Source organism: Calliphora vicina, chromosome 1, assembly GCF_958450345.1.
Source record: "Calliphora vicina chromosome 1, idCalVici1.1, whole genome shotgun sequence".
Taxonomy (NCBI): Eukaryota; Metazoa; Arthropoda; class Insecta; order Diptera; family Calliphoridae; genus Calliphora; species Calliphora vicina.
The window spans coordinates 104,184,734-104,201,318 of NC_088780.1; the positions used below are offsets into that span (position 1 = coordinate 104,184,734).

At 29.3% G+C, this 16,585-nt stretch overlaps 1 protein-coding gene and 1 long non-coding RNA gene across 6 annotated transcripts in view; both read right to left on the minus strand.

Moving 5' to 3' along the window:
- LOC135963489 (tolloid-like protein 1) overlaps positions 1–4,723 on the minus strand; it is a 215,159-nt gene extending 210,436 nt beyond the window's left edge. For all 5 annotated transcript variants that reach the window (XR_010576849.1, XR_010576848.1, XM_065515357.1 and 2 more), the window contains exon 1: positions 4,134–4,723. Coding sequence is in view for 3 of the 5 variants with exons in the window: in XM_065515357.1 (XP_065371429.1) it covers positions 4,134–4,584 (451 nt within the window). In the remaining 2 variants the exon portion in view is untranslated. The remainder of the gene's footprint in view (positions 1–4,133) is intronic.
- Positions 4,724–5,066: 343 nt separating this feature from the next.
- The window catches only part of LOC135954668 (uncharacterized), a 171,143-nt gene continuing 159,624 nt past the window's right edge, over positions 5,067–16,585 (minus strand). Inside the window, exon 4 of the long non-coding RNA XR_010576267.1 lies at positions 5,067–5,498. This is a non-coding gene — a long non-coding RNA (uncharacterized LOC135954668). The remainder of the gene's footprint in view (positions 5,499–16,585) is intronic.

Sequence of the window (16,585 nt, forward strand, 5' to 3'; positions counted from 1 at the left end):
ATATATATGATTGCTACAATTATGTAAATCGTAGCTTTAGCATATTATGGCTACCGCAATGATATAAATAATTACAGTGACCCCAATATATTTTACAAAAACTTTGAAATGTTTACAGTGGTTACAATTTAATGGACAATCGATTCATAATACAGGGCAACAAAATCGAAAAAATTTTAGAGGCTTTTTAAACCACTACACAATTTTGATGTATTGTGGTTCCAGTAGTACAAATATGGTCCAAATTTAAAATTCTATGGAGAAGTTTTTTTTAAAAAAATAATTTTTAGGATGTAAAATTTCGGGATATTATCTAAATATTTCATTAAATTTTTAACTAATTTTTCATTTTAATTAAAAAATATGTTCGCTATAATACCTGGAATGTGCAGTGCTAAATTTTTATTTAAAATTTTCATAATGCTCAATTTTATTAAGGATAAAGCTAAAAGAGTCAAATTTAAACTTTCTTGAAAGATCGGACAAATATGCCAAAACATCCATTAGAATTATTATACTCAAAAGAAGCATATGTTTATGTAGACCAGGCTCATGCTAAAAAAAACTTCACATCTTACTGCATTACCCAAAATTTTTAAGAAAAAACACCAAAAAATAGGCTATTCAATGATAATATAAAAACTGCGATATTTCGAAAACGCGAGCTGGAAAAAACAAGTATAACATAGTAATGAGGGTTCATCAACTTGTACAAAACGTAGTTCAAATCTCGGGCACCAAAATCTCTGTTCCACAGTGTTTTTGATAACTCAAAAAGTGTTAGTCCAATATTATTGAAGTAAATTTAGAAAAGTTCAAATTTACATAACATTTAATCCGTTAATATATTGCGTTTTAATCAGCTTGGTACTTTCGGAGTTATAATAACAAATTGACTCAAAATATATATTTTTACGTGAAAATAGCAAATTTTTGTGTTTTAAAAAACTCATGAAAAATCGAAAACGGCAGAAATTGTTCAGGTTTATTACTTTTTTGCAAAGCCGCATATAATAGCAACAAACATAAGATATCGATCATAAAAATCGATTGATTCTTTTCGAATTTATTCACAGTTAAGTGAATTCGCTCATTTTCACAAAATTTACTTTTTTGTTTGATATACATAAAATTCCCCATGCTATGTACAAATTTTCACATAAATATTGTGCTTCAATAAGCTCAAAACTTTCGGAGTTATAGTAACAAATTGAATCATAAAATATATTTTTTACGTGAAAATCATGAAAAATCAAAACCGGGAGAAATTGTTAAGATTTATTACTTTATCGCAAAGCCACAAGTAATAGAAACAAAATGAGATATCGAGCATAAAAAGCGATTGATTCTTTTCGAATTTATTCACAATTAAGTAAATTCGTTAATTTTCAAAAAATTTTACTTTTTTGTATGATATATATAAAATTGAGTAGCTAATGTTCTGCTTTCGATTGATTGAATTATGAAAACATTATCCCCATGCTATGTACAAATTTTCACATATATATTGTGTTTCAATCGGCTCAGTAGTTTCGGAGTTATAGGCCCTAATTTTGTAAATCACGTCACAAAGTGATATTTATGTGGAAAGCAAAAACAAAATTTAAAAAATTTGAAAAATTAGTTTTTGTTTTATATACAAATTCTTAACAGAACTAACGCACTAAAATTCAAGCGTTGATTTGCTTTTCATAATTTGAATATTTTGTATTGAATATTTTTGCTTTCCATATAAATATCACTTTGGTGACGTGATTTACAAAATTAGGGCCATAATAACAAATTAAAGCAAAAAATATATTTTTTACGTGAAAATAGGAATTTTTTTGGTTTTAAAAAAATCATGAAAAATCGAAAACGGCAGAAATTGTTCAAGTTTATTACTTTGTCGCAAAGCCGCATATAAGAACCACATAATTAGATATCGAACATACAAAACGATTGATTTGCTTTTAGAATTTATTCACAATTAAGTGAATTCGCTCATTTTCACAAAATTTAACCATTTTGTTTGATACACATAAAATTAAGTAGTTAATGTTCTTCTATCGATTGATTGAATTTTGAAAACATTATCCCCATGCTATGTACAAATTTTCTTATAAATATTGTGCTTCAATCGGCTCAATAGTTTCGGAGTTATAGTAACAAATTGAAGCACAAGATTTATTTTTTACGTGAAAATAGAAATTTTTTTGGTTTTAAAAAAATCATGAAAAATCGAAACGGCAGAAGATGTTCTGATTTATTACTTGGTCACAAAGCTGCATATAATAGCAACAAAATGAGATATCAACCACAAAAATCTATTGATTCTTTTCGAGTTTATTCACAATTAAGTGATTTTTTTTGCATGCTTAATTCTTTTACAAGTACTGAAATAAAAAATTTTAATTTTTTTTTGTAAATCAGTCCTTAATAGGTCATAGCTGCATAGATCACAAAAAATATCAAATCACTGACACACATTTTAAGTTTGAAATAATACACAATAACCACTCTTTAAAATTGCTGTAGCTTTGCACAGTGGTTTAGAAACTTTTTTTTGGAAATAATTCGGAATCTTGGGAACTATTGGAGATATTGTTATGAAATTGCACATGGTTTGAGCTGAGGTGTTTTCGAGTTGATTTACGTTTGTAAATCAGCTTCCTAGCGCTAATGGGGAACAGTACGTAGCCCCTCAAAATTGGTCACCTCGGGTCTCAAATTTTTTTTTAAAAAATCATTCGGATCATAAATGGATTTATTAAATTTTGCTCGATCTTTTTATGGTTTTTTAGATATGGCGGGCCTACGGAGGGTCGAAATTTATTTTTAAAATATCAGCTATATTAGCGATAAAATTCTGGCATTTTCTATTTTCAAATACCGAAATTCCAAAAACGGGGAAAATGTGTTCCAAAAACTGAGATTTTTTAGACAAGTGCCTACTGTGATGTTATTTACCGTGTGGTAGTAAAAATACTTAGTAGGTATTTAAGAAACATATGGTGTTATACAAATATGGAGCTTTTTCGTGGATCGGTGCTTTGCCTTTTTAGAATTTTTTACTCAATTTTTTTTTAAAATTGGCCGAGTTTGGATAGGACTGGGGGTGATATGTCCGCTTAAGTAAGCCAAATTTTTGTTTACATGCTTTTGCATTAAGTCGTCTTTCCGGATCATATAAAAATTCTATATAGTCACGAAGAAATTTTTTGTCTACAAAACAAAAAATATATGGGTTTTTTTTTGAAAAAAACGTATAAAATAAGGCCCTTTTTACAAGTTCCAAATTTGGATGCGTATAACTTTTTATAGGGAAGAGATAATTGTTAGCAAGTTCTTTTATTTTATTTAGAATATTATTGCCAATATAGCTGATGTTTTAAAAATAAATTTCGACCCTCCGTAGGCCCATAAAAACCATAAAAAGTTCGAGCAAAATTAAAAAAAAAAAATTAATAAACCTGAATATCTCTTTAACTAACAGAGATAACCTACACTTGTAAGCGTATTTTTTGTAGATACTCTCAAGGACTATTTATAATCAAATGGATTTTTGGCGATTTTTTTAAAAAATTTTAGACCAAATATGAGGGGCTACGTACTGGACCCCACTAGCGCTAGGAAGCTGAACAAACGTAAATCAACTCGAAAACACCTCAGCCTAAACCATGTGAAATTTCGTAACAATATCTCCAATAGTTCCCAAGATACCGAATTATTTCCAAAAAAAAAAGTTTTTAAACCACTGTGCTTTGGTAGAAAAGATATTTGATTTTAAATGAAAACTGTATATAATCTTTCGGCTTAGGGTATCATTTGGTCTGGCCTGACTGACTATTCTATCTACTTGTTTTTTTATTAAAAATATTATTAAATAACCTTAAAACAAACATTTTCTCCTTTCAACAAATAAATTTTATGCCGGTTGAATAATATTCATTCATATTAAAAGGTTGTCTTTCATGATTAAAAATATTTGTTTTTGAATAGAAGAAAACTAATTTATTTAAGTCCTAGAAAATAATATGAACTGGCAGAAAATGTATTAAACAATTGATAAGTTTTTCCTAAGATTTATTTATTCATTCATTTGAAAAAAAGGAATAATTCAAGAGAAGAAAGACAAGTCAAATCAAACTTACCTGCATAAAATAATGGCAGCATATTGAAAATGACCAAAAGAGACAATAAATATTTGGACATTTTTTGCAAATCCCGATAGAGTTTTGTAAGAGTGTTTGTAGTTGTTGTAGAAAATGTTGTAAATTTCTGTTGCTGCTGCTGTTGTGTGTTAGTTGTTGTTGTTGTTTTTGTAGTAGTATTAGAAAAATTAGATTTAAAACAGAAATTTCGTTGTTGTATTTGATTTTGTTGGTTGCTAACGAAAGAAATTGATGTTGTTGTTGTTGTTTGAGTTTTAGTTTTATGTTTATCATAGTTGTGGCAACATTGTTTAGCAACATTTCTTTGGCAGCATTTTGTAGTTTCGTTTGAAGGTTGCGGTTGTGGTTGCAGAAAACATTCATTTTCTGGCGGGCCTGAGGCTGAGAGAAATTTTTGGTTGTTAAGGATGATATTGTAGTTGTTAGGCATTTTTGTGTTGTGGTTTTTGTAGTTGTAGTTTTTGTTTGTGTGGATTTTAAACTCCTCAATTCCTTTACAATCATGTATAGAAACATCATTATTATTATTAGTATTATAATAATTTTGTTGTTGTATTGTCCTGTTGCTGTTGCTGTTTCTGCTGTTGATGTTTGTGGGCACAAATTGACAACATTTTCGTTTGCTATTTGAGTCATATGAATTGTTGTCAATGTTGTTTGTTTTTGTTGTTGCTTGCTGTTGCCACTGAACAACTGCACCACCAAGGCCCACAACAACATCATCTGTATGAAAATTTTGCGTTGCTCGCAATGTTGCTGCTGCAGCTTCTGTTGCCTGCATGCACGTGTAGTAAGAGCATTGTTCCGCTTCCGGTTTTGTAACAGGCCATATTTGTATTTGTCGCTTTCGCTGCTGCTGCTGCTGTTGTCGAGAGATGAACACAATTTTTGTATCAATGTCGTCGTCTTTTTTGTTAGAAACGTGTGATGAATTTTCCGTTTTAGCGTATAAGAATGTAGTTTTTGCTTCAACTTTTTCTCTCTTGTTTGTTTTAGTTGAGCTGTGAAATGTTGTTGTATAGTTGTTGTTGTTTCTGTTGTTGCCTGTGTATTGTTTCCTGTTGGCGTTAGAGCTCTGGCTGCTTCTGCTGCTAATATTTCCGTTGATATTTTCCTGTGCTTCTTGTTTTCGTTCAACTTCCGTTTTGTTACAAAATATTGATAGTTTTTCTTTATAATGATGTTCAATAGTTGATTGAATCGATGTTTTCGTTTTTGCTGCCGCTGCTGTTGGTGTTGTTGTTGTAGTATTTGATTTTGTTTTTCTTGTAAAAGTAGTAGTTGTTTGTTTTTTTGGTTTTGTATCGATATTATAAAGAAGCTGTGCTGAGGCCATGTTGTGCCCTGAAAAAAAGGAAACAAGAAAAAAAATCAAAAAAAGGCATGAAAGGAAACGTTTTCTTAAGGCTATTTTTTGAACTTTCATTGAAAGAAAATGAAAAAAAAACTCTTCTTGAAATATAAAAAGCTTGTTATAAAAAAAAATAATTTTAGCATCACGTTTACAAAACTAACAAAAAGATAATGGGCATAATATCAAATTAAAACTGAAAAGAGAAATTAAACTAACAGACTTCCGTTTAAGAAAAACAGATGAAAAGATTCAAGTGAAAGGTTAAACATTGTCATGTGTTTTCACTGGTAAGTGTTTAAATTTAATTATCTTTAAGTATTTATATATAATCGAAAGATTTGTAAAGAAAATACAATATATGAAAAAGATTTCAACTCAAAGGGTTTTATAAAATATAAAGGTTGTTATTTTAAACCCGAATGAACTTTTTTCATTCGAAAAATCAATACATGGAATTTACATTTGAAAATGATTACGGACTGCCGCTGCTGCTCTTGGCGAAACGCTTTCTGGACATCCAATTTTTGGCAACTTTTTTCAGCAATGCAAGCCGTATGTAACGAAAAACATGAACACTGTTAGCTTACAAGGCGTCAATTGTTGCTGGTTTATCAGCATAAATTTTGATTTCAATAAATCGATGGTTGTGGTCGTCGTATGCCATCCTGTTGAAACCACATCTCACCCGAATCAATCTCATCCATAAATATTTGAAAAATTAATTGAGAATCACATGAAATTTAGCAAACAAATTTGTCCCTAATTAGCTGGCCTACAGTGCACAATGGGGCAGAATTAATTTTTTTTGGAAATAAATCTGGCATTTTTGAACGGCTGGTCCGATCGGACTAAAATTTGACTTGGACATAGACAAGGAGTATTCAAATTTCGAAATGAACATTTTTTGGTTTCCCATCTAGCCCTCGGCTAGGTCTAAGCAAAGACTTGTATAAAATAGTATTAAGACAATTTATAAAAATTTTTTGATATGAAAAAGTGCAATATTTTTGAAAGACGGAATTTTAAAGTGGCATATTTTTTAATCTAATTGAGATATTGACTTGATTTTTTTTTGTAAGATCAAAAATTATCATATCTAAATAAAAATAAGTAAGAAAGTATGGTCGGTCAAGCCCGACCATATAATACCCTACACTAAGTAAAAGAGCAAAAACATTTTTTTCTTAAAATTTCAATAATTTATATTTTTGAGTGATTTTCGGAAGTGGGCCTTATATGGTGGCTATGACCAATTATGGACCGATCACCATGAAATTAGGTCGTGTGATTTATGTCTACATGAAAGTTTACTATGTTGAATTTTGTGTGTATACAAACATTTTTAAGCGATTTATGCACGTTAAAGTGATTTTCGGAAGCGGGTCTATATGGGAGCTATAACTAATTATGGACCGATCGTAACAAAATTTGGTGACATGAATTTTGTGTATATAAAACTTATTTGGAGTGGAATTTGTGGAGATACATATATAAATTAAACATTTATGACCGATAAAGTCCAATTTCGGGGGGACATTTGTATGGGGGCTAGGTGAAATAATGTACCGATTTCAGCCAGTTTCAATAGGCTTGGTCCTTGAGCCGAAAAAATAATATGTACCAAATTTCATCGAAATATCTTCAAAATTGCGACCTGTACTCTGCGCACAAGATTTACATGGACAGCCAGCCAGCCGACCAGACGGACGGACGGACATCGTTTAATCGACTCAGAAAGTCGATTTTAAGGTGGGCGTTACACTAATATTTTTGTGCGTTACAAACATCTGCACAAACGTATTATACACTCCCCACTATGGTGGTGTAGGGTATAAAAATTAGTTCGAAATAAATGTGGATCATATTGTTCCTAATATTTGGAATCCTATTAGAATTTTGATACAAATTTTAGTTTTTTGAAACTCAAAATATATGTAATAAAATCTTTATTTATTAACAAAACTCAATGACATTTTCAACGTATTTTAAATCTTACATTCTAAATAACAAAGTGTAAAAAAACTAGATAAAAAGTCAAAGCAAATCCCGCAATTCCTAAAAATTGGAGCGAAAATCCCATAAATGGTATTTTTTACAATTTTACTCATAGGGTCCACATTTCCATCGGAGTTGGGAAAATACTTTCTGAACCCAGCTTTGGGATTTTAGAACATGTAGCCCAAATTCGAAATTTTGATAAAAAAAATTGGATAAATTCCGAAGGGTATAGGGACGACATATTCGAAAAATGAGACAAGTTTTTTGTACCAAAATATTCTACGTAAAGATACCTTAAAGAAAACCATAAAATTGTTATATGTTTTTAAAGAAAGTTTTGGTTTTCGCCCAAAAAACATCTAAAATCTAATATTTTCTTAATTTTTAAACATGTAAAAATATTTTGTATTATCTTGATGTAAAATATTTTGTATTATCTTTATTTTATCCTGTAAGGATCAAAAGATGTCAAAAATATCCTTTAAAATGTTTATCCTTTAATATCCTTTAAGATTGCCAATAAATTCCTTTAAAAAAAAATAGTGCATTAAAGACCCAAACATTCTATATAGAGTGTCCAAAAAACCGTCAAATTTGAAAAACCGGTTTCCGGTTTAACCGAAAAAGTGTGTTTTTGAAAAAACCGGTTTTGATTATTGTCTTTAAAAAAACCGGTTAAACGGTTTCGGTTTTTGTCTTCAAAAAAACCGGTTAACCAGTTTATATTAAATTTTTATTTAGCATATTTGAATTTCTAAAGTTCTATCTATTATTTTATATCTTTTACGAAATATTGTCAATTTATAATTATATAATTTTCTATAAAATAAATCAATATTTTTAAAAATTGTATCAAAGTTTTTCATAAATATGTTTTATTGAGCTTTAGAAAATATATTTCATTAAAACCGGTTAACTGTCTTACAAAACCCGGTTTGTCTAAAAACCGAAAAGTTAAAAAAACCGAAACCGGTGGAGTTTACAAAGATGAAAAAACCGGGTGACCGTTTTTCGGTTTCGGTTTTGGATACACTAATTCTATACTAAATGTCAAATTTTCATCCTAATTTCATTGTCAAATTAACATATAAAAAAAAAGTTTTATTAAGAAAAGTACATGTTTATAAACTACACCACCATAGTGGGGGAGGTATAAAAGGGGTTGGGGCTGTTGTTTGCAACATACAAAAATATTATCCCAACACCCACCTTAAAGTATACCAATCTGCTCAGGATCACTTTCTGAGTCGACTAAGCCATGTCTGTCCGTCTGTCCGTCCATCCATGTAAACCTTGTAATCAAACTACAGGTCGCAGATTTAAAGATAATTCCACAAAATTTGGCACAAACCTTTATATTGCCCCAAAGACAAAGGCTATTGAATTTGGTTAGAATCAGCCCATTATTTATCCTAGCCCCCATACAATTGGCCTATTTGAAAATAGCTCTCTAAATATCTTAATTATAAACATATTCAAACCAAATTCAGCACAATTAAGTTTTATGTAAGCTGAACTCTCACGACCAAATTTCGTTACGATCGGTCAAAAATATTCCATAGCTCCATATAAGCAACATTCTCGAAAATGTCATTAATATACATAAATCTCTGAAACATGTCAGTATCCAAACAAAATTCAACACAAATATGTTTCATATAATCGCAATTCATCCCACCAAATTTTGTGACGATTGGTCCATAATTAGTCATAGCTCCCATATAAGGCCCACTACCGAAAATGTTTGTATTCAAATAAGATTCAACACAAATAAGTTTTAATCAAAAGAAAACTCTTTATAATCATATACCCGGTGTAGGGTATCATAAGGTCGGGCTTGCCCGACTATACCATTTTACTTGTTTAGTAAAAAGTCTTCATCATTGCTTTTCACAAGGGATTTTGTTATAATTTTTTCGAATGAAATATTAAAATAAAATATAAAAAATCAAATAATTCAAATTTAAAATATGTTTTAACACTTAAGTAGTTAAGATAGAAGAATGAAATTTTGGCATGTGGTATTCAATATTTGGATCTTTAACTCACTATTTTTCAAAAAAAAAAATATATTGGAAATCTAAAAGGATATTCAAGGATAAAAATTTGAGAGGACATTTTTGAAATTTTTTGATCCTTACAGGATAAAATAAAAATAATACGAAATATTTCACAACTCTTCTTGATTATTTGACATAGTAGGATGATCAGAAGTATTTTAAAACATTTTTTTAAATATGTACTCCTTTGAAAATTTGAAGTCCTTTTAAAAGAAAACAGGATCACGAAATGAAAAACTGAAAACGCAGTTTTTCTCCATTTAATTTATTGTTTCAGACGTACACCATCCGGTTCGTGTCTAATATTGAGTGTCGTACGGTGTATTAAAAAAAAAACCGACCAAAATTTTTAAATTTCGGAAATTCAAAGGAATAAATAACACAGCGAGCATGAGCGCTTTTCAAAAATATAAAAATCTTTGAAAAATCGGATGAGAAACAAAAAATTACACAGTTCAAATATTTTACATGTCGAAAGTACTCAACTTTGAGCCCCCATAGCGCCGCCCCTGGAGCATTTATAGGGATCATTTTAATAACTTAAAATTAATTTCCAAACAATTTTGATTCTGGTCCAGTGTGCAGTGGTGGAGAGAAGATACCTTTACATATTTATTAATGACCGTTAAAGTAGGTAAAATAATGAACCGGTTTTAACTAATTTTAACAGGCTTCGTCGTTAGGCCGAATCAAATGTATGTACCAAATTTTATGGAAATATTTTCCAAAATGCAACGACCTGTACTTTGCGCACAAAGTTTACATGGGCAACTATTGTTAAATCGACTCAGAAAGTGATTCTGAGTAGATCGGTATAATTTTGGATGTTACAATTACACAAATGTGTTCAAAATACATTGATTTAACAAATGTGTTACCAAAAACAAAATTTTCTCCCCGAAATCCATTAATTTTAAATCTGTCGCCAAAAAATTAAAATACAACAATTAAAATTTTCGGTTTTAATCCTCATTTAGCTTTTATTAGAAAGCCAAAAACACTTTTCTTTTAAATTTCATTAAAATAGTTTAAATGTAAAATTTTGAATTTAAGATATGCATTTCTACACTCATGGCGAACGGTTTAAAAAAAACATATTAAATCCATAATAGTCCTTAACTAATTTTAACATGTCGCAGGAAATTCTTTAAAAGAACTCCTAGTAAATGTTCCTCTAATTTTTAATGGCATTACATGTCCAACTTATATTTCTTTATAGTTTGTCTTTTGAATTATATCTCATATCCAAAAAAGAAAACTTTGTTCAATCAACCCTGTTAAAGTAAAACAAAAACCAACAGATTCAATTCAATGCCAATAACAAAAAAAAAAACCCTTGAAAAAGTAAACGCAAACGTTTTCAATTCATGAAGTGAATATTTTGTATATTTTGGGTGAAAATGAGGCCAATAGTAAAAAACACATGTGCCACAAAACTAACTAAACCCACAGCAATCAAGTCTGCAATTTAGTCAAATACAAACGAGTCTGAATATGAAATACAAGTAAACAGGCGAAACAACAAACCAATCAACCATCCAGTCAGTCAGTGAACTAACCAAACCAACCAAATAACAGACCAATAACAATCATCTTTAAGTTAACAATTTCAAAATTGAATTTTTCAATTTATTTATTTAAGCACACAAATATACGAGGGTGGAATAAACATACATAGATACATATATGCAAATGTTAACAAATAGTGGGGAAATTCTAGCAAATGAATTCAAATATTTGTTATATACCAGAGCTTTGGATTAATTAATTCAGTTTGAGCTTAATTCACTAAAAGTTTAATTCGGAATTCAAAAATATATGAGTCATGTTCAACAAATGTTGAAATTTGTTATCAAGTATTCCGCAATTCCCAAAAAAATCTTGAAAAATCCCAAAAATGGGATTTTTTCGTCTTTTTGCCAATAATATCCATACCAAGGGCGGGGTTATCGGAACCATTTACAAAATAATTAAGAACATATCGGGACATCTAAAATAGGTTACTATATTTTGATATCGAGTATGCGATTTGAGAATTTTTACCCTAAAGTTGAATTTTACATAAAAAATAGGCGTTTTTTTAATGGACCTGGTTCCATCGGTATCAAAAATTATAATTTTTTTTTTTCATTTAAAATATTTGATGTAAAGTTAGTTTTTCAAAAAGTACAAATTCATTATACATCCTCTTAGAAATTTTTTAGATAACTGAAAAAGAAGAAAAGTACTTTTTTCCCAAAAAAATAGCGAAAAATCACCTTTTTTATTTTTTTTTTAAATTCAAATGCATGTAACTTTGGACCCAGTCATGATGTTTAAACAGTTCTTTATTTCTTTGATATATACATTTATTGTTAGTCCTGTAAAAGAAAAATGGAGAAAATCGAGAAATATTTGGATCCGCGGTCATCCAAAAACTGGAGTAGGGTGGGTAAAAATGTTGAAAATTTAATTTTCAAATGTGAATATCTCCTAAACTATAAGAGATAAATGATAGCTACGACGAGGAGAAGATTCTATATATGTAAGTTTTTTGAAATCGGAACACAAACGAAGAAAAAGGATAATTTTTAAAATTTTCGAAATAACGATAAATATCTCGAAAATACGAGCTAACCTAACAAAACGGTTAGCACCACTGAATTCAGCGTACCCGAATTAGTTTAACCCAACCGGATGCCCCGTATTAGCAAAAAACAATCAGAATCGAATTCATTTCATACTACATGGCAATTGGGAGCTTAGTTTTCATCGCCATCCTAGCCTAAAACATACCAATTAAATTAAAACGAGTAAGAGTGCTATATTCGGCTGTGCCGAATCTTCACCCAATTATACTTCAAAATTTTAAATATTTTTAGGTAAACAAAATTTAATTTTTTTTCAATTGTTTTTTTCATTTTTTGGAAAAAAATTTTTTTTTAGATTGTTATTTTTTAAATTAATTTTTTTTTCTTTTTTAAATTTTAAAATTTTTTTTTTTTAAATTTTTTTTTTGTTTTTTCAACTTTTTTTTGTGAAAAAAAAAATTCGGGTTAAAATTTTTTTTTCCAATTTTGACCCATTGTATGTCCAACTTACTATGGTCTTATGTACGTCGTTGCAAATGTCTTTGAAATATCTATCATTGTCTTTCAATGAAATATCTTTAAATACTTTCACATTTTAGTGTTTTCTTCTATTCAAATCATCTTGAAAAAAAAGTTTCAAGAGTTTTTGTTTTTTCAGTTGTGGTTGTCATTCTCGTGGAATTGCCCATATGTCTAACTTAAAAGTTAAAGATGAATAATACTGTTTTCATAATGAGAAAAACAGAACAAAATTTCTTTTAATTTTATGTTAGAAATTCTCTTGAGTGAAATGACAGTTAAGACAAAGAATATTTCTTTCCATTTTGATGGAAAATATAATAAATTTTTAATGAAAATTTATTGGTATCATTTTATATTTTTGACATATTTATCTTTACATTATGGTCTATTACTAAAAACATAATTGGGGAATTCAAACGGTCTCCTATTAGGTCGTATTGTCATAATGTCCTAAACTATTTTTTTAGTTTAAAAAAATTTTTGTTGGGTTTCAAACAATAAAGTTATAAACTAAATAATACTTTTTGAACTATGTTTATTGGTTTGTCATAAAATATCACATTTTTTTTACAACAAGAATTTGTTTAAACTAAAAAAATAGTTTAGGACATTATGACAATACGACCTAATATTTAAAATTTAGGGATATGTATTTTAAAAAATCCTTGCTTAAAGGATATTGTTTAAATTTATTAACCTTTTGCCTTGAGAAAAGGGTTTTTCTGGTGATATACTCAGATAGTTGAAGTCCTTACGATTTATATAAGACTAAGTTTATGAAAATCGGAAAGTTTTTAAACTTGGTATGTATGACTTTGCTGCAATTAAATTTTGTTGAAATGGAAGGTCTATGCATAATCGGTGTGCAACAAACAAACGAAACTTTTGTCTCATTTGAACAATCGTACTAAATTTTATTTTAAATGAAAGCTCTACAAAGTTTAATGGTTTAAAATAAATGTATAAAAGTAATAAAAATAATGTCCTATTTTATATTATGTATCCTGCGTAATAGTATAAATGTTACATACATAAAAGCTTTAAAGAGAAAGCTTTAATATTAACAAATATATAACTGTTATACAGTTGTAAAACCATAACACAAAAGTGGCATTTACATAAAACTCAAACCATTTCCCTAAAGCTTTCTAAGCAAAAGCTTTAAAGTTGAAAAGTGAATGTCTACACTTAATAACATAACAAATATAATAACTTTTGATAAAAAAAATACGTTATACAAAAATGAATTTACGATATAATGTAAATATTTTGTCTTATTTACTTTGTTTATTACATATTTATACAAACATTCCTTTAAGTATTATAACATAGCGCTGCTAAGCTTTTTCAAATATCTATTTATTTTTTAACTGTCAATAAAAATTACTTGCTTATTATGAAGATGGAAAAATGAAAATAGTTTAATAACAATATTGCTGCTGCAAAGGGACCATAAAATTGTATACTTTTTAAATATGTTTTGTCAATATAAAAATTGGATTTTTTTATAGACCATTTTTAAGTATTTCCTCCTCTTGGTGTTTTTTTTTTGTGCAATATTAAAAACGAAATGGTTATTCAACTCTAGAGAATTAAAAGAAAATTCATTTATTATGATTTTTTATTTATGTATGCCATCATACACTTTGGTTAATTGAAAGCAGGGGATTTTTATAAAGGGACAAACATATCTCACCTAGGTATTAAGGTTTACAGCTAATAAAGTAGTTAATATTTTAGTATTTATCTAACACTAGTAACGGAAAAGAGTAAAACTAATTAGCTAGTGATAATTTGATATGCAATTGCAAGGAAGATGTCGAATGCTTAAACAAGAACTAGAACTGAACTAGAACTGAACTAGAACTGAACTAGAACTGAACTAGAACTGAACTAGAACTGAACTAGAACTGAACTAGAACTGAACTAGAACTGAACTAGAACTGAACTAGAACTGAACTAGAACTGAACTAGAACTGAACTAGAACTGAACTAGAACTGAACTAGAACTGAACTAGAACTGAACTAGAACTGAACTAGAACTGAACTAGAACTGAACTAGAACTGAACTAGAACTGAACTAGAACTGAACTAGAACTGAACTAGAACTGAACTAGAACTGAACTAGAACTGAACTAGAACTGAACTAGAACTGAACTAGAACTGAACTAGAACTGAACTAGAACTGAACTAGAACTGAACTAGAACTGAACTAGAACTGAACTAGAACTGAACTAGAACTGAACTAGAACTGAACTAGAACTGAACTAGAACTGAACTAGAACTGAACTAGAACTGAACTAGAACTGAACTAGAACTGAACTAGAACTGAACTAGAACTGAACTAGAACTGAACTAGAACTGAACTAGAACTGAACTAGAACTGAACTAGAACTGAACTAGAACTGAACTAGAACTGAACTAGAACAGAGTCATTTCAATAGTAATCGGTTATTTGACCACATTGCAATGAAATGTGAGTATTGGTTTCACCAGTCGATAGCTTTGAATTGCATCAATGAGTAATTAGTAATGGTTGTTAGTTATGAAGGGGAGACTACAGTACATTTTGCTACACACTTGCTTTCTGCTATTCAGAGTTTGCTGTAAAACAGTATGTATATTAAACTGCCAAAAACAATTAGCCCAATTATGAATAAAAAATTCCGCGGGAGTTTGTTCCCCGGGATTTTTTTCCCATTGAATTTGAATACGAAAAATGAGAAAAGGGAAAAAACTACCGGGGAATTTTTATTCATAATTGGGCTGTATGTCTGGGTAGAAACCAGAGAATAGGAAATTAGTTTTTTAGTTTCCTACAAAATCGGCCCTCCTAATTTATGTGTGTCTCTTATTGACCACATAATACATATATTATCTCACATACCCACCCACATTCGTGCAAATGAACTTTCTTTTCCACAAGTTAATGGGGAAAACCAGCTTCATTATCATGGTCATCTTCATTATCCATCATCATTATCATCGTCATCATCCACATTGTGATGATACGGATAAATGGAATGAGTAAAAGAAATAAAAAGTAAAACATTTAATAGAAATAAAGTTCCTGGCCAATGTTTGTTTACGCAACAACAACAATATTAGCACCAGCAGTAGTTTTATTTAGTAGAACAACGAAAGAAAAAAAATTAGGATCATGAACCAAAGAAAAGCAAATGGAAAAATAAGTAAATGAAACGTTGTCATTGTAGGTATTTATCACATGTGTATAAACTTTAATTTTTTTGTTTGCAACATATAACTCCTACACAGTGAAAACATTATAGTTAGATATAAAGGGTGTTCCAAATATTATGCAAGATCAAATTAAATACAATATATTGAAACATTTATTGAATATCGGCAAATGGCAAGCTGTAAAAATGTTTAAAAAGATTTCAAAGTTACAATTTTATCAATGTTATTAATAAAACACAGTTGCTTTTAATTTAATGTTACTGCAATTTGTTTCTTTGGAACAAATATGAGAATAATATGATAAACCTGAAAAAGGACCTTTTTGTCCTTTGATACAGCTAAGCAACTGATAACGCCAGAACAAAAATACAATAGTATAAAGAGGTAAATTTCTATTTTGAAAAGGAAACTTCGTATGGATCCAAACAAAAGGATCCGCTCACTGTTTAAACTTTTTATTATTTGAAAGTTTTGTCTGGAAATTTGTACCAAAAGTCACAGAACTTTTCAACTAAAATTGTACCAAAAATAGTACCTTTGTAACAAAATTTTGCATCCTTGTGAAGGATATATGTATGTATGTATGGATAGGTATTTATGTGTGTGGTCGTCATGTTGTTATTATAGCTGCTGATATTGTTGTTTTTGCTTCCGTTGACTGATGTTTACGTATGGCTTGCATTTACTATTCTATTTAGTTGTTAATCTTAGTTAATATTTATTTGT